This window comes from Saccopteryx bilineata, chromosome 4 (genome assembly GCF_036850765.1).
Source record: "Saccopteryx bilineata isolate mSacBil1 chromosome 4, mSacBil1_pri_phased_curated, whole genome shotgun sequence".
NCBI classification, from domain to species: domain Eukaryota; kingdom Metazoa; phylum Chordata; class Mammalia; order Chiroptera; family Emballonuridae; genus Saccopteryx; species Saccopteryx bilineata.
In genome coordinates this window covers 70603525-70617719 of record NC_089493.1, presented here as the reverse complement: position 1 = coordinate 70617719, position 14195 = coordinate 70603525, and the positions used below count along the sequence as shown (strand labels likewise).

At 37.1% G+C, this 14195-nt stretch overlaps 1 protein-coding gene across 2 annotated transcripts in view; it reads right to left on the bottom strand.

Annotated features, from left to right (window-relative positions):
* ATP8B4 (ATPase phospholipid transporting 8B4 (putative)) overlaps positions 1-14195 on the bottom strand; it is a 277874-nt gene that overhangs the window by 53350 nt on the left and 210329 nt on the right. For both annotated transcript variants that reach the window (XM_066276448.1, XM_066276449.1), the window contains 4 exons: positions 13744-13859; positions 10908-11072; positions 9839-9950; positions 7720-7825 (listed from right to left, as the gene is read on the bottom strand). In XM_066276448.1, the coding sequence (XP_066132545.1) occupies positions 7720-7825; positions 9839-9950; positions 10908-11072; positions 13744-13859 (499 nt within the window). The remainder of the gene's footprint in view (positions 1-7719; positions 7826-9838; positions 9951-10907; positions 11073-13743; positions 13860-14195) is intronic.

Here is a 14195-nt window from a genome sequence, read left to right as displayed (position 1 = left end):
CTATATTCAAACATTAAAAGGACCTGTTAGGAAATGGATTGATATCATGCTTAAAAGAAGACAATCTTGACTTTGATATAAGAGCATTGGTCAAAAGTGAACTGAGGAATGGAATAGAGGCAGAGGTGGGGTCACAGGAACCAGATGGACACCTTTCAGAGGGAAGGGAGATGAGGAGATAGGATCAGAAAAGGTAAAGGGATTGGTGAAATTATACATACATAACACAGAGATACAGATAACAGGACAGCAAATTCCAGAGGGAAGGGGGGAGGGAGTTCTCAGGAGGGGAGGAGGGGGACAAAGGGGGTAGAAAAAAGGACACTAGGATGGAGGGTGAGGGAGTTATATTAGGTGGCACACTTGAATTCATGTAAACACAATAAATTAAAATTAATAAAAATAAATTAAAAAGAGCATTGGTCTTGGAACCTGGAGGCCTGGGGTCAAGCCTGAGGTCTGCTTCGGATATCTAGCCACATGAGCAGTCAGTAACAGTTCAAGGCTAGATCCCAGGCCTTCAAATTTCTCATTCCTCATCTAGCATACCTAATAGCCTAACCTGTAGAGTCTGCTACAGGCTGCCTCTAGTCCGGGACAAAGACACAGTGACAGAGGAGCAACTACCAGTGACAGAGGAGCAGAGTACAATCGACACTACCACTCTGCCAATAGTAAGGGAAGAATGAAAGTACAGGAAATTTTTATTTCAAGCCCTAGTTCCATCCCTTACTACCAGCGTGACCTGAAGACATAAATCCCTAAACCAGTTTAGAAACTGGTTTACTTATTAGAAACTAGGGTAATGGTATCAGTCCCTAGAAACTAGGGTTATCACCAGCTATGAAAACTTGGGCAGCTATGTAAGTGTGTACTAGAAGATCTCCAAAATTAATTAATGCTCAGAAGTTTTATCATTTATAATAGAAACTTAACTTACTAAGACATTTTGCCTGGGTGACTAGCAGTTGGGAATTACAAACAAGATGCATTTTGTTTTTCAAAAAACCTGTATGAGTTTATGGGCAAGATGATATTCACCTTTACCAAAGGCCAGTGTTGGGATTCAAATAATTTAACAATTGGTTCTCTGCCCTAATGACCATTTTAAGTATAAAAAGTATATATACTGAAAGATAGTTTATTATTTCATGCTTTTAATACTTAAAAAAGAACAATAAAAGAGTACACAAAACTAGATTATAAGAAAGCATTTTAAAATATTAATGAAAAAATATTAAATAATACCTGACAAAAACAATAAAACTGTTACTTAAGATATTTCCATATTGCCTCTTGATTGGCATCCTTACTTGCAATTTTCTTTGCTTTTATCCAAGCATCCTTGGCTGTGTGATTTATCCTTAACCATCTTTTCACTATAGGAGCAGGATCCCATTCCTTTAGAATATAAATTTGTGATTTCCATAATGGGTGGCTGCCCAAGTACCCACCTTAGAGAGAACCTTAATTACAAGTGCCATTTTAACAACCAGTTTGCTGAGCTCAACAAAAAATTAGGTATCAGTTCTGCCAAAGCAGTGGAACCGGCTAAATCCCACCACTGCCAAATTCCCCACTGCTTCCTAATGTCTTACATATAGCCCAGATTACACGATTAATGTAGTTACATTCCTGGCCTTGGATCCACTTGCATTTGTGAACTCTGCTCATTCAAACAAATAACTTTCCACCAAATAGTTGTTCAAAAACAATACAATGTGTATTTTGTTGAGTAAGGAGAAAATATATCCTAGGTATATCACTTATACTAGAAGAAGTGGAGTCATTTCATGGTTTAATTAGTTATAAGACATAGGTTTCTCTAACAATAAAGCATGTGATCAATGCAACATATACTTTTTTTGCTTAGTTTTCCATGAACTCCCTCTGAACTCAAAAGCATAAAACAAGAAAAATTAATGGTATAAATTTATGATTTTAAGATTTTATCCCCAAAACTATGAGTTTTGATATAAGTAACCAAGATTAGAATTATAGAGTACCTCTAACAATAACTTTTCTTAGCTGTTTTTCTTGATTCTAATATTAAGCAAATTAATATTATAAATAGATTAATTTCTCTTACATAGAATTTTCTACCATGTCTTGCCTCTCTAAGACTCTAAAAATGGGGTGATCTTCAAGTCTGGGTTGAAATAAACATTATTTGCCAGTCAGTTAAGTAAAGTGGCCTCAAGAGTCTTGAAATAATTAGTCTAGATAGAAAAATTTTTTTTTCACTTAATATGTTTTCTTCTCACTAAAAAAATGGAGATAATTTTGGAGGATTTTTCTTAATTGTAAAAGTAATGCAGTGTAACTATTGTAACCTCAGATAATACGAAGAGCCATAAAAAGAAGGCAACCATGATCTATAATATTATCACCCAAGAAAACAACTTGGTATATGTCCTCAAGAGCTTGAAGAGTAGGTAGACAGATGTGGATACAGATATATAATGTTAATACATATACAGGGGTGAGCAAAAGTCAGCTTACAGTTGTTTGTATAGAAAAGAAGACGATTAATAAATAATTATACAAGAATAAACTGTTTTGCATACTCACAACTGTAAACCTCCTTTTGCTCCACCTTGTACCTACACACATACTTTTTATATAAAAAAGGAGGATCATATTCTGCACAATGTTTCATAACCTTATCTTTTATTTAAACATAATATACCTTGGATATCTTCCAATGCCAATAAATGCAAAATCATTTTTAATGACTACATAGTATCTCATTGCATGTGTATAGCATAATTAAAAATCCCTGTGGCTGGGTATTTGAGCAATTTCTAATACTCTATTATAATTAGTGCAATAATAAATATTTCTATATATATATTCATATATCTGTCCATTTCTTTTCTTTTTTTTTTTTTACAGAGACAGAGAGAGAGTCAGAGAGAGGAATAGACAGGGACAGACAGACAGGAACGGAGAGATGAGAAGCATCAATCATTAGTTTTTTGTTGCACATTGCGACACCTTAGTTGTTCATTGATTGCTTTCTCATATGTGCCTTGACCATTTCTTAAAAGCAATTCTTAGAAGTAAGAATCGCCCTGGCCAGTTGGCTCTGTGGTAGAATGTCAGCCTCGTGTGCAGGAGTCCTGGGTTCAATTCCCGGTCAGGGCACACAGGAGAAGCGCCCATCTGCTTCTCCACCCTTCCCCCTCTCCTTCCTCTCTGTCTCTTCCCCTCCCGCAGCCGAGGCTCCACTGGAACAAAGTTGGCTCCATGGTCTCTGCCTCAGGTGCTAGAATGGCTCTGGTTGCAACAGAGCAACGCCCCAGATGGGCAGAGCATCGCCCCCTGGTGGGCATGCTGGGTGGATCCCGGTCAGGCTCATGCAGGAGTCTGACTGCCTCCACGTTTCCAACTTCAGAAAAATACAAAAAAAAAAAAAGTAAGAATCATTGGGTCAAAAGTGTACATATATGTAATTATGAAATATACTGCTAGTTTGCCCGCTAAAAAAGTTTCTACCAATTTACACTCCTAGCAACAGACCATAGGAATTCATATTTCTCCACATTCTCTTGACATAACAAGTTATGTCATCTACTTAGTCAACACAAAGTAGCTGGGTAAAACTTTGAGATATTAACTTTGGTCGCCACCCCTCTGCACTCACCACCACCCCAGGAACATAGCTTGCCTTTAGGGATGTGACAAAACCAAATACAGAAAAAACAAAAAAGAGTCCAGATCTTGCTTTTTGAGTATCAAAATAGATTCCTGATACTCACAACAGCATTGTCATTCTGAATTCCAGCCATCTGGATTTTTCCTAATTGGGGTTTTTGAGAAGGAAAAAAAAAGTTAAAAGACTAATCCTTAAAGTAACCAAGGCAAAAAATGTTGCCATAAGCAAAAGACTAGAAAGAGATGACCTCTTTTCTCCATCTTACATCCAGCCTAAAGGAAAAGGAATTTGAAGAAGAGCTTACATGCTGTTGAGTCACCAAAAGACACCTGGGTGCTGACCTATATTCTGGACTGGTAGTTGTTGGAGAAACCATATGGTAATGGAATCCTCAGATAAGTTTTTTGGAATCTGGGACTAGTTGCCATTGAAGTACAGTGACATGGAGGGTAGTAAAGGGATTTCAGAAACAGAAGTAGTCATGTGAGAGCATAAGCCTTCTGAGACACAGGTAAAGAAGAACAGCCAAACTCCCCTGGTTCCTCACAAGGGTATAGAAGTCAGCCAATGGGAACAACCAACAACCCCAAGAGACCAGAGATCAGACAGGGACACAGAAGTGGGAATTGTGAGATACCAGCAAGGTAGGTACTAATAAGGATCAATATCAGGTGGGCAACTGTGCATCCTAGACTTGAACTAAATTTACCAAAATTTCCCTGTTTAATTGTTTTGGCATTGGGAAAAACAAGGAGTTCAAATTCAGTTTTAGAAAATTGTAACAAGATTCTGTTCTTGCACACCTGAATGTATTCCAGGCTGTGAAGTCAGAAAAGCTAGAACCTCTTTCTATTTCTCTTCACATCAATTCAAATTCCAAGTCCTATTCATTCTTCCTCCAAAACAGCTGTCAATTTCACCATTCTTTCCTTCCCCATGCTACAACCTCAGTTCAACCTTCCAACTCTACGCTTGAGTATTCCAACAGCCTTCTGATGCATCTCCCCCTACCATTCATTTTCCCATCAGACATAATCTATCTTGTTGCTAGAGTGTTATTTCTGAAATGTAAAATTGGGTTGTCATCAATTTTGTCACAATCCACATCCACTCAATACATTCAGGATAAAGTATAATCAATTTTGTTTGTCAATCAAGTTACACCCATACATCTCTGAAAAAATGTTTCCACCTTTGGCTGTATGATATACTTAACCTACAACTGGAAAATAACATGATTTCTTCCATGTTTCTATGCCTTTGTGTGTATTAGCTCAGCAACCTGTGACATCAATATCCGTCGTAACCAATAAAAGAAGATAATACATGAAAGTTGTAATAGAAGTCAACATGTTTTCAATATCTTAGGAAGATTAATAAAAAATAAAGATTTCTCTATGATAAGAATGCATAGACTCATTTTTTTAAAGTTTTATGTTATTTTTTGTTGTCATGACACCAACCTGGTACAGAAAACTACTGTATCATGCTAGTTAAAAGCTATAATTGGAGATTTCACATGTCTTTGCCAAATAAAATTTAGAAAGTCTAATTAATTGTTACTGATATAATTTTATCATTATTACTTATATAATTTTAACAATAGACTCCATGAGTCTATTGGGAGAGAATAATAAAAGTAGTTTTTGTCAGTGGAAATACTGGGAACCAGAGACCAGACAGGGCCACAGAAGTTGGCTGAACGGAAGAGGGAAGAAATAAGGAAGTGAAGGGAGGGCAAGAAGGATGCTTATTGATGGCCCTAAAGCTTTAAATTCTTAACTCACTTAATCCTCAAAATAAATAATCTATAGGATAGCTATTGGTATACTTACCAATTTTACAAGTAGAGAAACCCAGCAAAGAAAGGTTGAAAAGCATATCAAAATTATTCAGCCAGCCAATGAACAGGAAACTGAGATTCTAACTTGGCTCCAGTGAATGGGAAGTTTATACTCTTCCTCTTAAACCTGCTGCCTCTCCCTGAAATGTATTCTGGCCTAATTGCTCAGCTAGTGTTTGATCACCTCAATAACTACATTGTTGTATTGTTTATTTATTTATTTATTTAATTTTTTTTTTTTGTATTTTTTCTGAAGCTGGAAACGGGGAGAGACAGTCAGACAGACTCCCGCATGCACCCGACCGGGATCCACCCGGCACGCATGCCCACCAGGGGGCGACACTCTGCCCACCAAGGGGCGATGCTCTGCCCCTCTGGGGCGTCGCTCTGTTGCAACCAGAGCCACTCTAGCGCCTGGGGCAGTGGCCAAGGAGCCATCCCCAGCGCCCGGGCCATCTTTGCTCCAATGGAGCCTCGGCTGTGGGAGGGGAAGAGAGAGACAGAGAGGAAGGAGAGGGAAAGGGGGAGGGGTGGAGAAGCAGATGGGCGCTTCTCCTGTGTGCCCTGGCCGGGAATCAAACCCTGGACTTCTGCACGCCAGGCCGACGCTCTACCACTGAGCCAACTGGCCAGGGCTTGTATTAATTGTTTAAAGGGAGTAAGAATACATCTAAGATGTTTTTTTAGAGAGAAACATGGCAAGTAATTCAGTGCACAGGCTCTGGGGCCACACTACCTAGTTCCAATCCCAGTTGAACCACTGTCTAGTTGTGAAACTTTGAGCAAATTAGTTACCCTACCTGTGTCTCAACTTCCTAATCTGTAAACAAGGATAATGATAATGTTTGCATTGGGTGGCTTTGAGAACAAAATGAGATACTATATGTATACTGCTTAGAATAGTGACCAGCCATTGTCTCAAAGCATTTAGCAATAGGCTCATTAGACCCTTAATATGCTCACTTGTATCCTCCTTAGCAAGAGTTGAAGTCCCCCCCAATGAAAATTTTAATTATTAATTATCAAATAAATCATTAATATTTCCTTAATATACTATTTGGACTCTATTGCTAAAGTTATAGAAAAAATAATAAAATTATCTCAGTAATAATTAGATTTTCAAATTTTTATTTGGCAAAACAAAGCTCTAACAAGCATGATATAGCAGTTTTCTACAGTGTGTATAGGTAGTGTAGGAGCTGAGAGATTTGATCAACAAGTATCAATTAGTGGTGCTAATGATTATGACCTTGTTTCTTTCTAATGTTCAGGAACAAAGGTTTAATGATGGAGACACATTAAGGAAACCCATAGTGCACAGTGGTTGTGTGGAGGGAAGGTTAGGCCCCCCTCTATCGTGTAACAAGCAGCAAACAGTTTGCCTCTAAGTTAACAATCTATGTGGTCAGACCTCGAATGGGTTGAGCTTAGAGAAGTTACTACAAGCATCAACAAACAAAAAGGACAGCATTTTTTTAAGTTTTGGGAAAATAATTATGCAGACTTGTAAAATGTTCTTCAAATAAAGTAACAAAAAAGGGATAAATTGGCAAATAATAAAGAAGTATTATTTCTCAAAATGCAATATTTGTTCACTTTTACCTCCAATTTCACTCCTTATATATTTCCTGGTACTATGTGGCAGTTACATAAATTTCACAGTATCCTATTTCAGTAGCAACTATGTCAATATCTACTTTCTTGAAAGGCTATTCCAACTTGACACACAAGGTATCTGTTATAGCTGTATTTTCCAAGTTTATCTGTCCATAAATATCATCTAGGTGTTTATTAAAATACAAAGTTCTATGCTCCATCTTAATTCTTAATATTCTTAATTTTTAGGTCAGAATGAAGCTAGGAATTGGTATTTTAGTAAGTGTCTTCAGTAACACCAGTCACTCATTACCATATTAGAGTTAACAGGTTACTCACCAATGCATGATTTTAAAGGCTAACAATGTAAATGATTGAAAATCATTTCTTAAAACTACTTGGGAATGTTGTAGGCGTGAAGACATTAATTCACCACTGATGTCAAACTTATCTTAGTTTGTCACCAAAATGAACAGAACTTTAGCAAACATGCAGAAAGAGTTCTATACTAAATGAAGACCATAGGAAAGAAGAGTGTCTTCTCGCTTTCTCAACTATCTGATCTTTCTTTACTCCTCTCTCTTTTTTCCTCTCTTCCTTTCCTCCTACCTTTGACACCTACCTGAGTTCTTCTCTGACTTCCACTGCTGTGTTTCCTGCTATAATGAACACTTCATTCATGTCATCAGTCAGCATGTTGCAGGCATAGCCAATGTTGATGGCAGTTTCTGATACAAAATAAAGCCTACTTCAGTTAGAACATTACTTGATAATATAAATACCTTTTCTACAGAAGTTTTGAAGCCATTGCTGTATTTCTTGTAGCTTATTATAGGCTCCCTTCATGTCAAAGAGAGTATAATGGTTTATAAAATGCAAGAGACTCAGGGAAATTCAAAGACTTGATTCCTATAATCAAATTTATCAATTGCTAAATCCATGGATTAGTAGCAACACCTATGAGTCCTCAGTCTTCTCATCTAGTATTTACCAGAGATCCCCAAAACTGCCTTTGGGGAGCTAAAAATACTAAACTTGGTCATTTTTCCATTATAATATGATGGGAAAGTTGAAAAACAACTCACGAAATGTTCACTTGAATGACAAAAATGTTCTTATAAAATTTTTATAGTTCTCCTACATGCAACATTGTCATTTTCTCTTTAAGTGAATGGACTTCTGCTAGTAGATAACTGGAAAATTACATGATTTTGAGCATTCCTTCTAATAATTTTATGGAAATGGAGCCTAGGATAGTTAGGTAATCCTTCCATTTTTAATAAAGTCATTTGATTCTAATTCTATCAAGTTCTTAGACCACATAATTCTATGGAGTCATTAAATTTGTCTGTTTTAAGTCAAAAAAGGCAACTGATAAAATATCAGCATATTCTTTGTATAAATCAGAGAAATTAAAGCTAAATAACAGTAAATTTATGGATATTCATAACTAATTGAATAGCTGTACCCACTGATCAACATAAAACTACAGGATGTCTGTGTAACACACCACAGAGCTCAACTTTCTCTTGTTTATTTTTGTGATCAGTGACTTCAGTGAACATATAGAGCAGGGGTCCCAAACTACAGCACGTGGGCCACATGCGGCCCCCTGAGGCCATTTATCCAGCCCCCGTCGCACTTCCGGAAGGGGCACCACTTTCATTGGTGGTCAGTGAGAGGAGCATAGTTCCCATTGAAATACTGGTCAGTTTGTTGATTTAAATTTACTTGTTATTTATTTAAAATATTGTATTTGTTTCTGTTTTGTTTTTTTACTTTAAAATAAGATATGTGCAGTGTGCATAGGGATTTGTTCATAGTTTTTTTTATAGTCCGGCCCTCCAACAGTCTGAGGGACAGTGAACTGGCCCCCTGTGTAAAAAGTTTGGGGACCCCTTATATAGAGAATGGATTTAACATGTCTGAGAATCCTCTAATGTTCTAAAAATAACTAACAAGTAGATAGATTCTTAAAAACAAGTTCACCAGTTAACTGAATATTTTTTGGTCTACTGAGGGCCAAGTATGAAATTATTTTTGTTTTAACCATTACTTCTAGCAATAGCACTAATAGGTATTGACCCCCTTTTCTTTCTTAGGAAACACAGTATTATGAACATAATGATTCTTTCTTTGATGACTTGGCATTTTGTCTTGCCTGAACGTGGGTCAGGTCCCATTGTACCACTGCATGGGAAGGCCTATTGCACTAGTACATTATGGTGGTTGTTAAAATACCAAAATATTTCCATACCATTCGATAAATAGTTGCTTCCTTGAGCCTCCCCAAAGCCTGCCCACTACCTTAACTGCTCCTCTCAGATCCCCAAACCTCTTCATGTAGCATCAAGAAACTAAAAGAGTAGCCCTAAGGTCTCCAACATCCTGCTTCAGTATTATGCCAGTCTCAGTCCTGATCAGAGGCAGTGCTCATAAAAATCAATAGTGAAACATTTTGAATTCCATTGTTGCTTGCAGTTTTAACTATTTTATTTAAGAAGCATGTTGAGTTGAAATTCAACGGACACCCAGGTATACTATAAAAGAAACTTTCTTAGTTTGTCTTAGCTTATTTTTAAATAGTAAATTCTTACATTAACTTTACTATTTGTATTTTAACTCTTTCATATATGGAGGACCGGGCAAATATCTAACTAATTAAACCTTCTGATTATTTAAAATTTTACACTATAAATCATCGCCCTCTGTTCAAAATATCATTATCCATTTTCAGTTACCTTGTTTGTCTCCTGTTAGGACCCAGATCTTAATATTGGCTAGTGATAAACTTGAAACTGTTTCAATAACACCCTCTTGTAACTTATCTTCTACAGCAGTAGCACCTAGAAGCTTCATTGAAAAAAAAGAGAATACCTTATATTAATGCATTCAAACCACATTCATAACATCTACGGCTTTCACTCACAGAGTTTAGAGGTCGAGGAACATGAACTGGAGATGGAAATTATAATGTACAGATATAGCAAGCATCCTGTTATGTGCAGAGGTGGATTGGGAAGGACCCAAGAGGAGTTTCTGAAACCAAGCCAAATAATAAGAACACCAATTAATAGCAGAGATTCTAAAAGTTAGCATAAGCAACCAGAAGCTATTGAAGTTTCTATGGACTTAAGAACTTCCCAGCTGTTTCCCCATTTATATCAACATGAAAGGATCCAAAGGAAAGCCTTCGTCTCATAATCAGGTTCACAAAAAGTAGAGCACTTCTCCTGAATTAACAAATCACAGATGCCATAGACTAAAAAAGTAAAGGTCCTTCTGCAACATTTCATTGAAAGTGAACAAGGCATGCTCCCTAGTATCTCCCCATAGCTAAGCATCCTGGCCACTGGGGCCTCAGGGTAGAGTAGTTTCTAGAATAAATCATCTTCTCACACTCTGGGCAGCACAGATATTGTCAGAATCTCATGGGTCTAAGATGGTTTGGAACTATAGCTCCACTCTTCATGACAAGTGTCCCTGCTCAAGAAAGGTGGATCATAAAGCTGAGAGGAAAAAATAACATTAAGAACATACCAGAGGCTGACAAAGAATAAGAAGCCTATTATCTTCTACTCTTGGGGGACTTCCAATTACATAAATTACAACTAATAGAAATAATCTTCTAGGCTTTCTAGGGCCATACATGGCAAACTCAAAGCCAGCATATAACGCATGAGTCAGTGTTTGAAAGAGTAACATCTGCTGTGTACAAGATGATTATCCAATGGGTTATTTCTATGCTAGATCTCTAAACACATACTATCCTCTCTATAAACACAAGTCAGCATGCTTCTAAAGTCATACCATCAAATCCCTTTCAATTTCTTCATACAGCTCAGCTATCCGTTCATCCCTCTCATCTGTGGAAGCATTTGCATCTTCAAGCATCTTATGCCACTCTTGAAAGTACTTGTCATCCAGATCTCTGTATGCAATGGCCAAGGTTCGAAGGCCTTCCCCTGCAAATTCCTACCAGAGCAGACATTGATTTAGGAACCATCCTCAAACAATAATCACAATAAGAACAACAATAATGATGGGTAAGAAGTGTTCCACTCAAATTCACTCTGTCCCAAGAGCACAACTTGGCCATACTGACCTCAAACTTTTTAAACCCCTTAGAAGTGTGAGGTAAGATTTGCATTTTGAATTTTATTTCTATTGGGTTAAGATATTCAGGGGAGCTAACCTCTTCCTACAAAAGACATAATAAAATGCCTACTGAAGTGTCCTAGCTGAGAAGTAATCAACAGTGCCCATGACTTAAGATATCCATTTGAAGAAATATATGTTGGTTTCCAATTTATCTTCTGCCTGAAGGAAGCCCTCCGGGCACTGAAAGAGACCCAGCCTGTTTCATGGCCCATGGCAGTAAGTTTCTAGTGGAAAGAAAAGGACTCTCAGAGGAACCCTAGCTCTCAAATCAAAGGTGGAGGCTCTCTAAAGGGATTATAGCATGACATCGCATCAAAGTCCTGTCACATCTCTCTTAATAATATAGCTATGTCTAAAATTGACTCAATCTTCTTTTGTTTATGCTTGAAAATTTCCATAATAAAAAGTTAGAGGTCAATAATAGATGAATAAATAGATGTTCATCAGGTAATAGAAATTTAAGTCTATTAATGAAGGTTATGTTATAATAACTTCTAGAGAAAAAGGGAGAGAAAAGCAGAAAGTCAGTTTAAATGTCTGCTCTGGGAAGTAGGACTAGAAGTGGAGGCTGACTTTTCATTCTAGTTTGCTTCAGGGAAATGCTAAAAATCCTCTCACTTTGTGCAGGCCTCCAGTGGTCATTTTATGGGCTTGTACAACATAAGCAATTTTATAGCCATTTCTATGCCTTTTATTGAGCATATCTTCTTTGTGTGTTTTGGTTTATGGAACACACTTAGGTTTGTGATCACATAGAAGTTACAGAGTGATACATATTAATTAGATTAATGGAAAGAAAAGTCAGGACAAATTTCAATGATGTGGTTTAACCCAGAGAGACCATGAAAAAAATTGTCCAAATTTATCTTGCAGGCAGTTGATAGCACTTTGTATATTGCAATCACATTTTCTAAGCCCTGAGTTCCTGGACCACCACTGGGTCCCCAACTGATCTGAAAATGGAGTTACTGTGTTGTAATGATCTTTTGTCCTCTGAATCTGCACAAACATTTGTTTGCCTTTAACTTAAAACCCTGCTGGGTATTACAATGCTGTCCTCTCTGTTCTGCACAACAGAATTCTAAGAAGACAATGCAAAGGGGACAGTTGATTTGTTATTTCATTAGTACATTAAACACAAGTTGAATCCTGAACAAGCATTTGAGCAAAGTTGTTTTCTATCATTAAACAATTCAAAATCAACTATTAAATGTAAATTTAAAACCTCAGAATTTGAAAGCCAAAATGAATAAAGTGAATGAAATCAAATTGGTATAACCTGAAAAATTTTCTTTTGCACAGAAATGTAAAAAGACAAAATTAGGCTTCCTATATTTTAGTACAAAAGAAGAATATATGAAAATCTAGGGTCTTGATGTTTGAGCAATGGCAAAAATCAGATACTTAACAATTTCAATGTTGTTCTCATAAAAAAAAAGAAAAATAAATTAGAAGACCATGCCGGCCTTATGGAAGGGATTAAAAGAAAATCAAGAATGCTCTATTGGAAAGACAAAAACAATAGCTATGTTTGTACCAATATTACTAAACCATCATTCTTTAAACTTAAAGTCAGGCAGATTTTTTTTGTTTATTTCTTTTTTAATGGTTCAGGGAACGTTTCGTATTAAATGTAGGGCTTGACAAAAAACATGAATCCTCAATGATTTTTTTAAAGGAGAGAAACCAATGAGGAAATGAGTGTTTTGGCCAGTTGCCTTAAAATTCATATTGGGTTAAACAGAGCTTCAAGCAAATACTAGAGAGACACTTGAATCTCAGGTTTAAATGAGGTAATACTCATATTGATTCAGACACTTACTCTTTTTCAAAGAAAAAAAAGGTTTGCCAAAGATCATGTATGGACCCGTTAGAAAACTTTTGGGGAAAAAATCATACATAGTTTCAAAATGTATGCAATTGGTAACTTCAGTTTAGGGAACATAAGTGGCTCATCATGATTTATGTCCTGAATAAAGACCCCATGGAAGAGAGAATTGGCTACAGAGACTATTTTCTCCTCACCCTGTAAACACAACCCTAAGCTTTTCACTGGGGATGATCCTAAGAGATTCTTTGGTGCCGGATACACTGGAACTCAGGTGAAAGGTACAGTCCAGCTCTTCTTCCCTGAACCAGTCCAGTCTCCCAAAGGGAGCAGCCTCAAATGGCAGAGGAATTAGAACAGATTTGTCTAGGTGTCCTGAGCCTTATCCTGGCTGGAGTTCAGGAACCCACATTTAGTGGCTACTTTTCAGCTGCTGTGTGTCAATCACCTGTGGTGAGACCAACCAGACTTTTAGCAGGGCAGGGGGTTCATGTGCCAATTTCCAGGCATTCACTGGCACAGTTTTCTGTGGAACCACTCTCCACATGTTTTTCATTTCAGAAGTCAGATAATTTAGCTGGTATTTTTCAAATAAGACCTAACCATAGAAAGTGGCCAACGGACTGCTATGCTAACTATTAACATGGAGGCACTTACACTGATATGGTCTGACGTCAGAGTCAGAAGGTCTTCATTGGATGGATGAAGTTTCTCAAACAGAATAGTGTCTGCTCCTTTGGAATAAAGTTTTATCTGTCCTTCCGGGTTTCTAACTGAAAAGAAAAATTTTGGAAGGTAGATTATAATCAATAAAATCTGTCAAAACTAGGCTCTCCCAGGGCTCTGGCGAGGTAATTTATAAATGGGCATAATGTTTCAGCCAGTAGCAAAATATTCAGTGTCTTTGGTTAGAAGGTCACTACCTAAGTCTCTTGGCTTTATTCCTATTTTGTTAGCTTAGAAATATTTCATCTACTGGAATCCTTTGATTTTCCAAACTCAGAAACAAGTGTTTTTATTCTGAGGCGTATGACCTTCCTAATTTCCTTGCTTACTATTTCTGAAGGGTTGGTACTTTTAAATTAATCCTGTATGGAGCAGAATTGGGA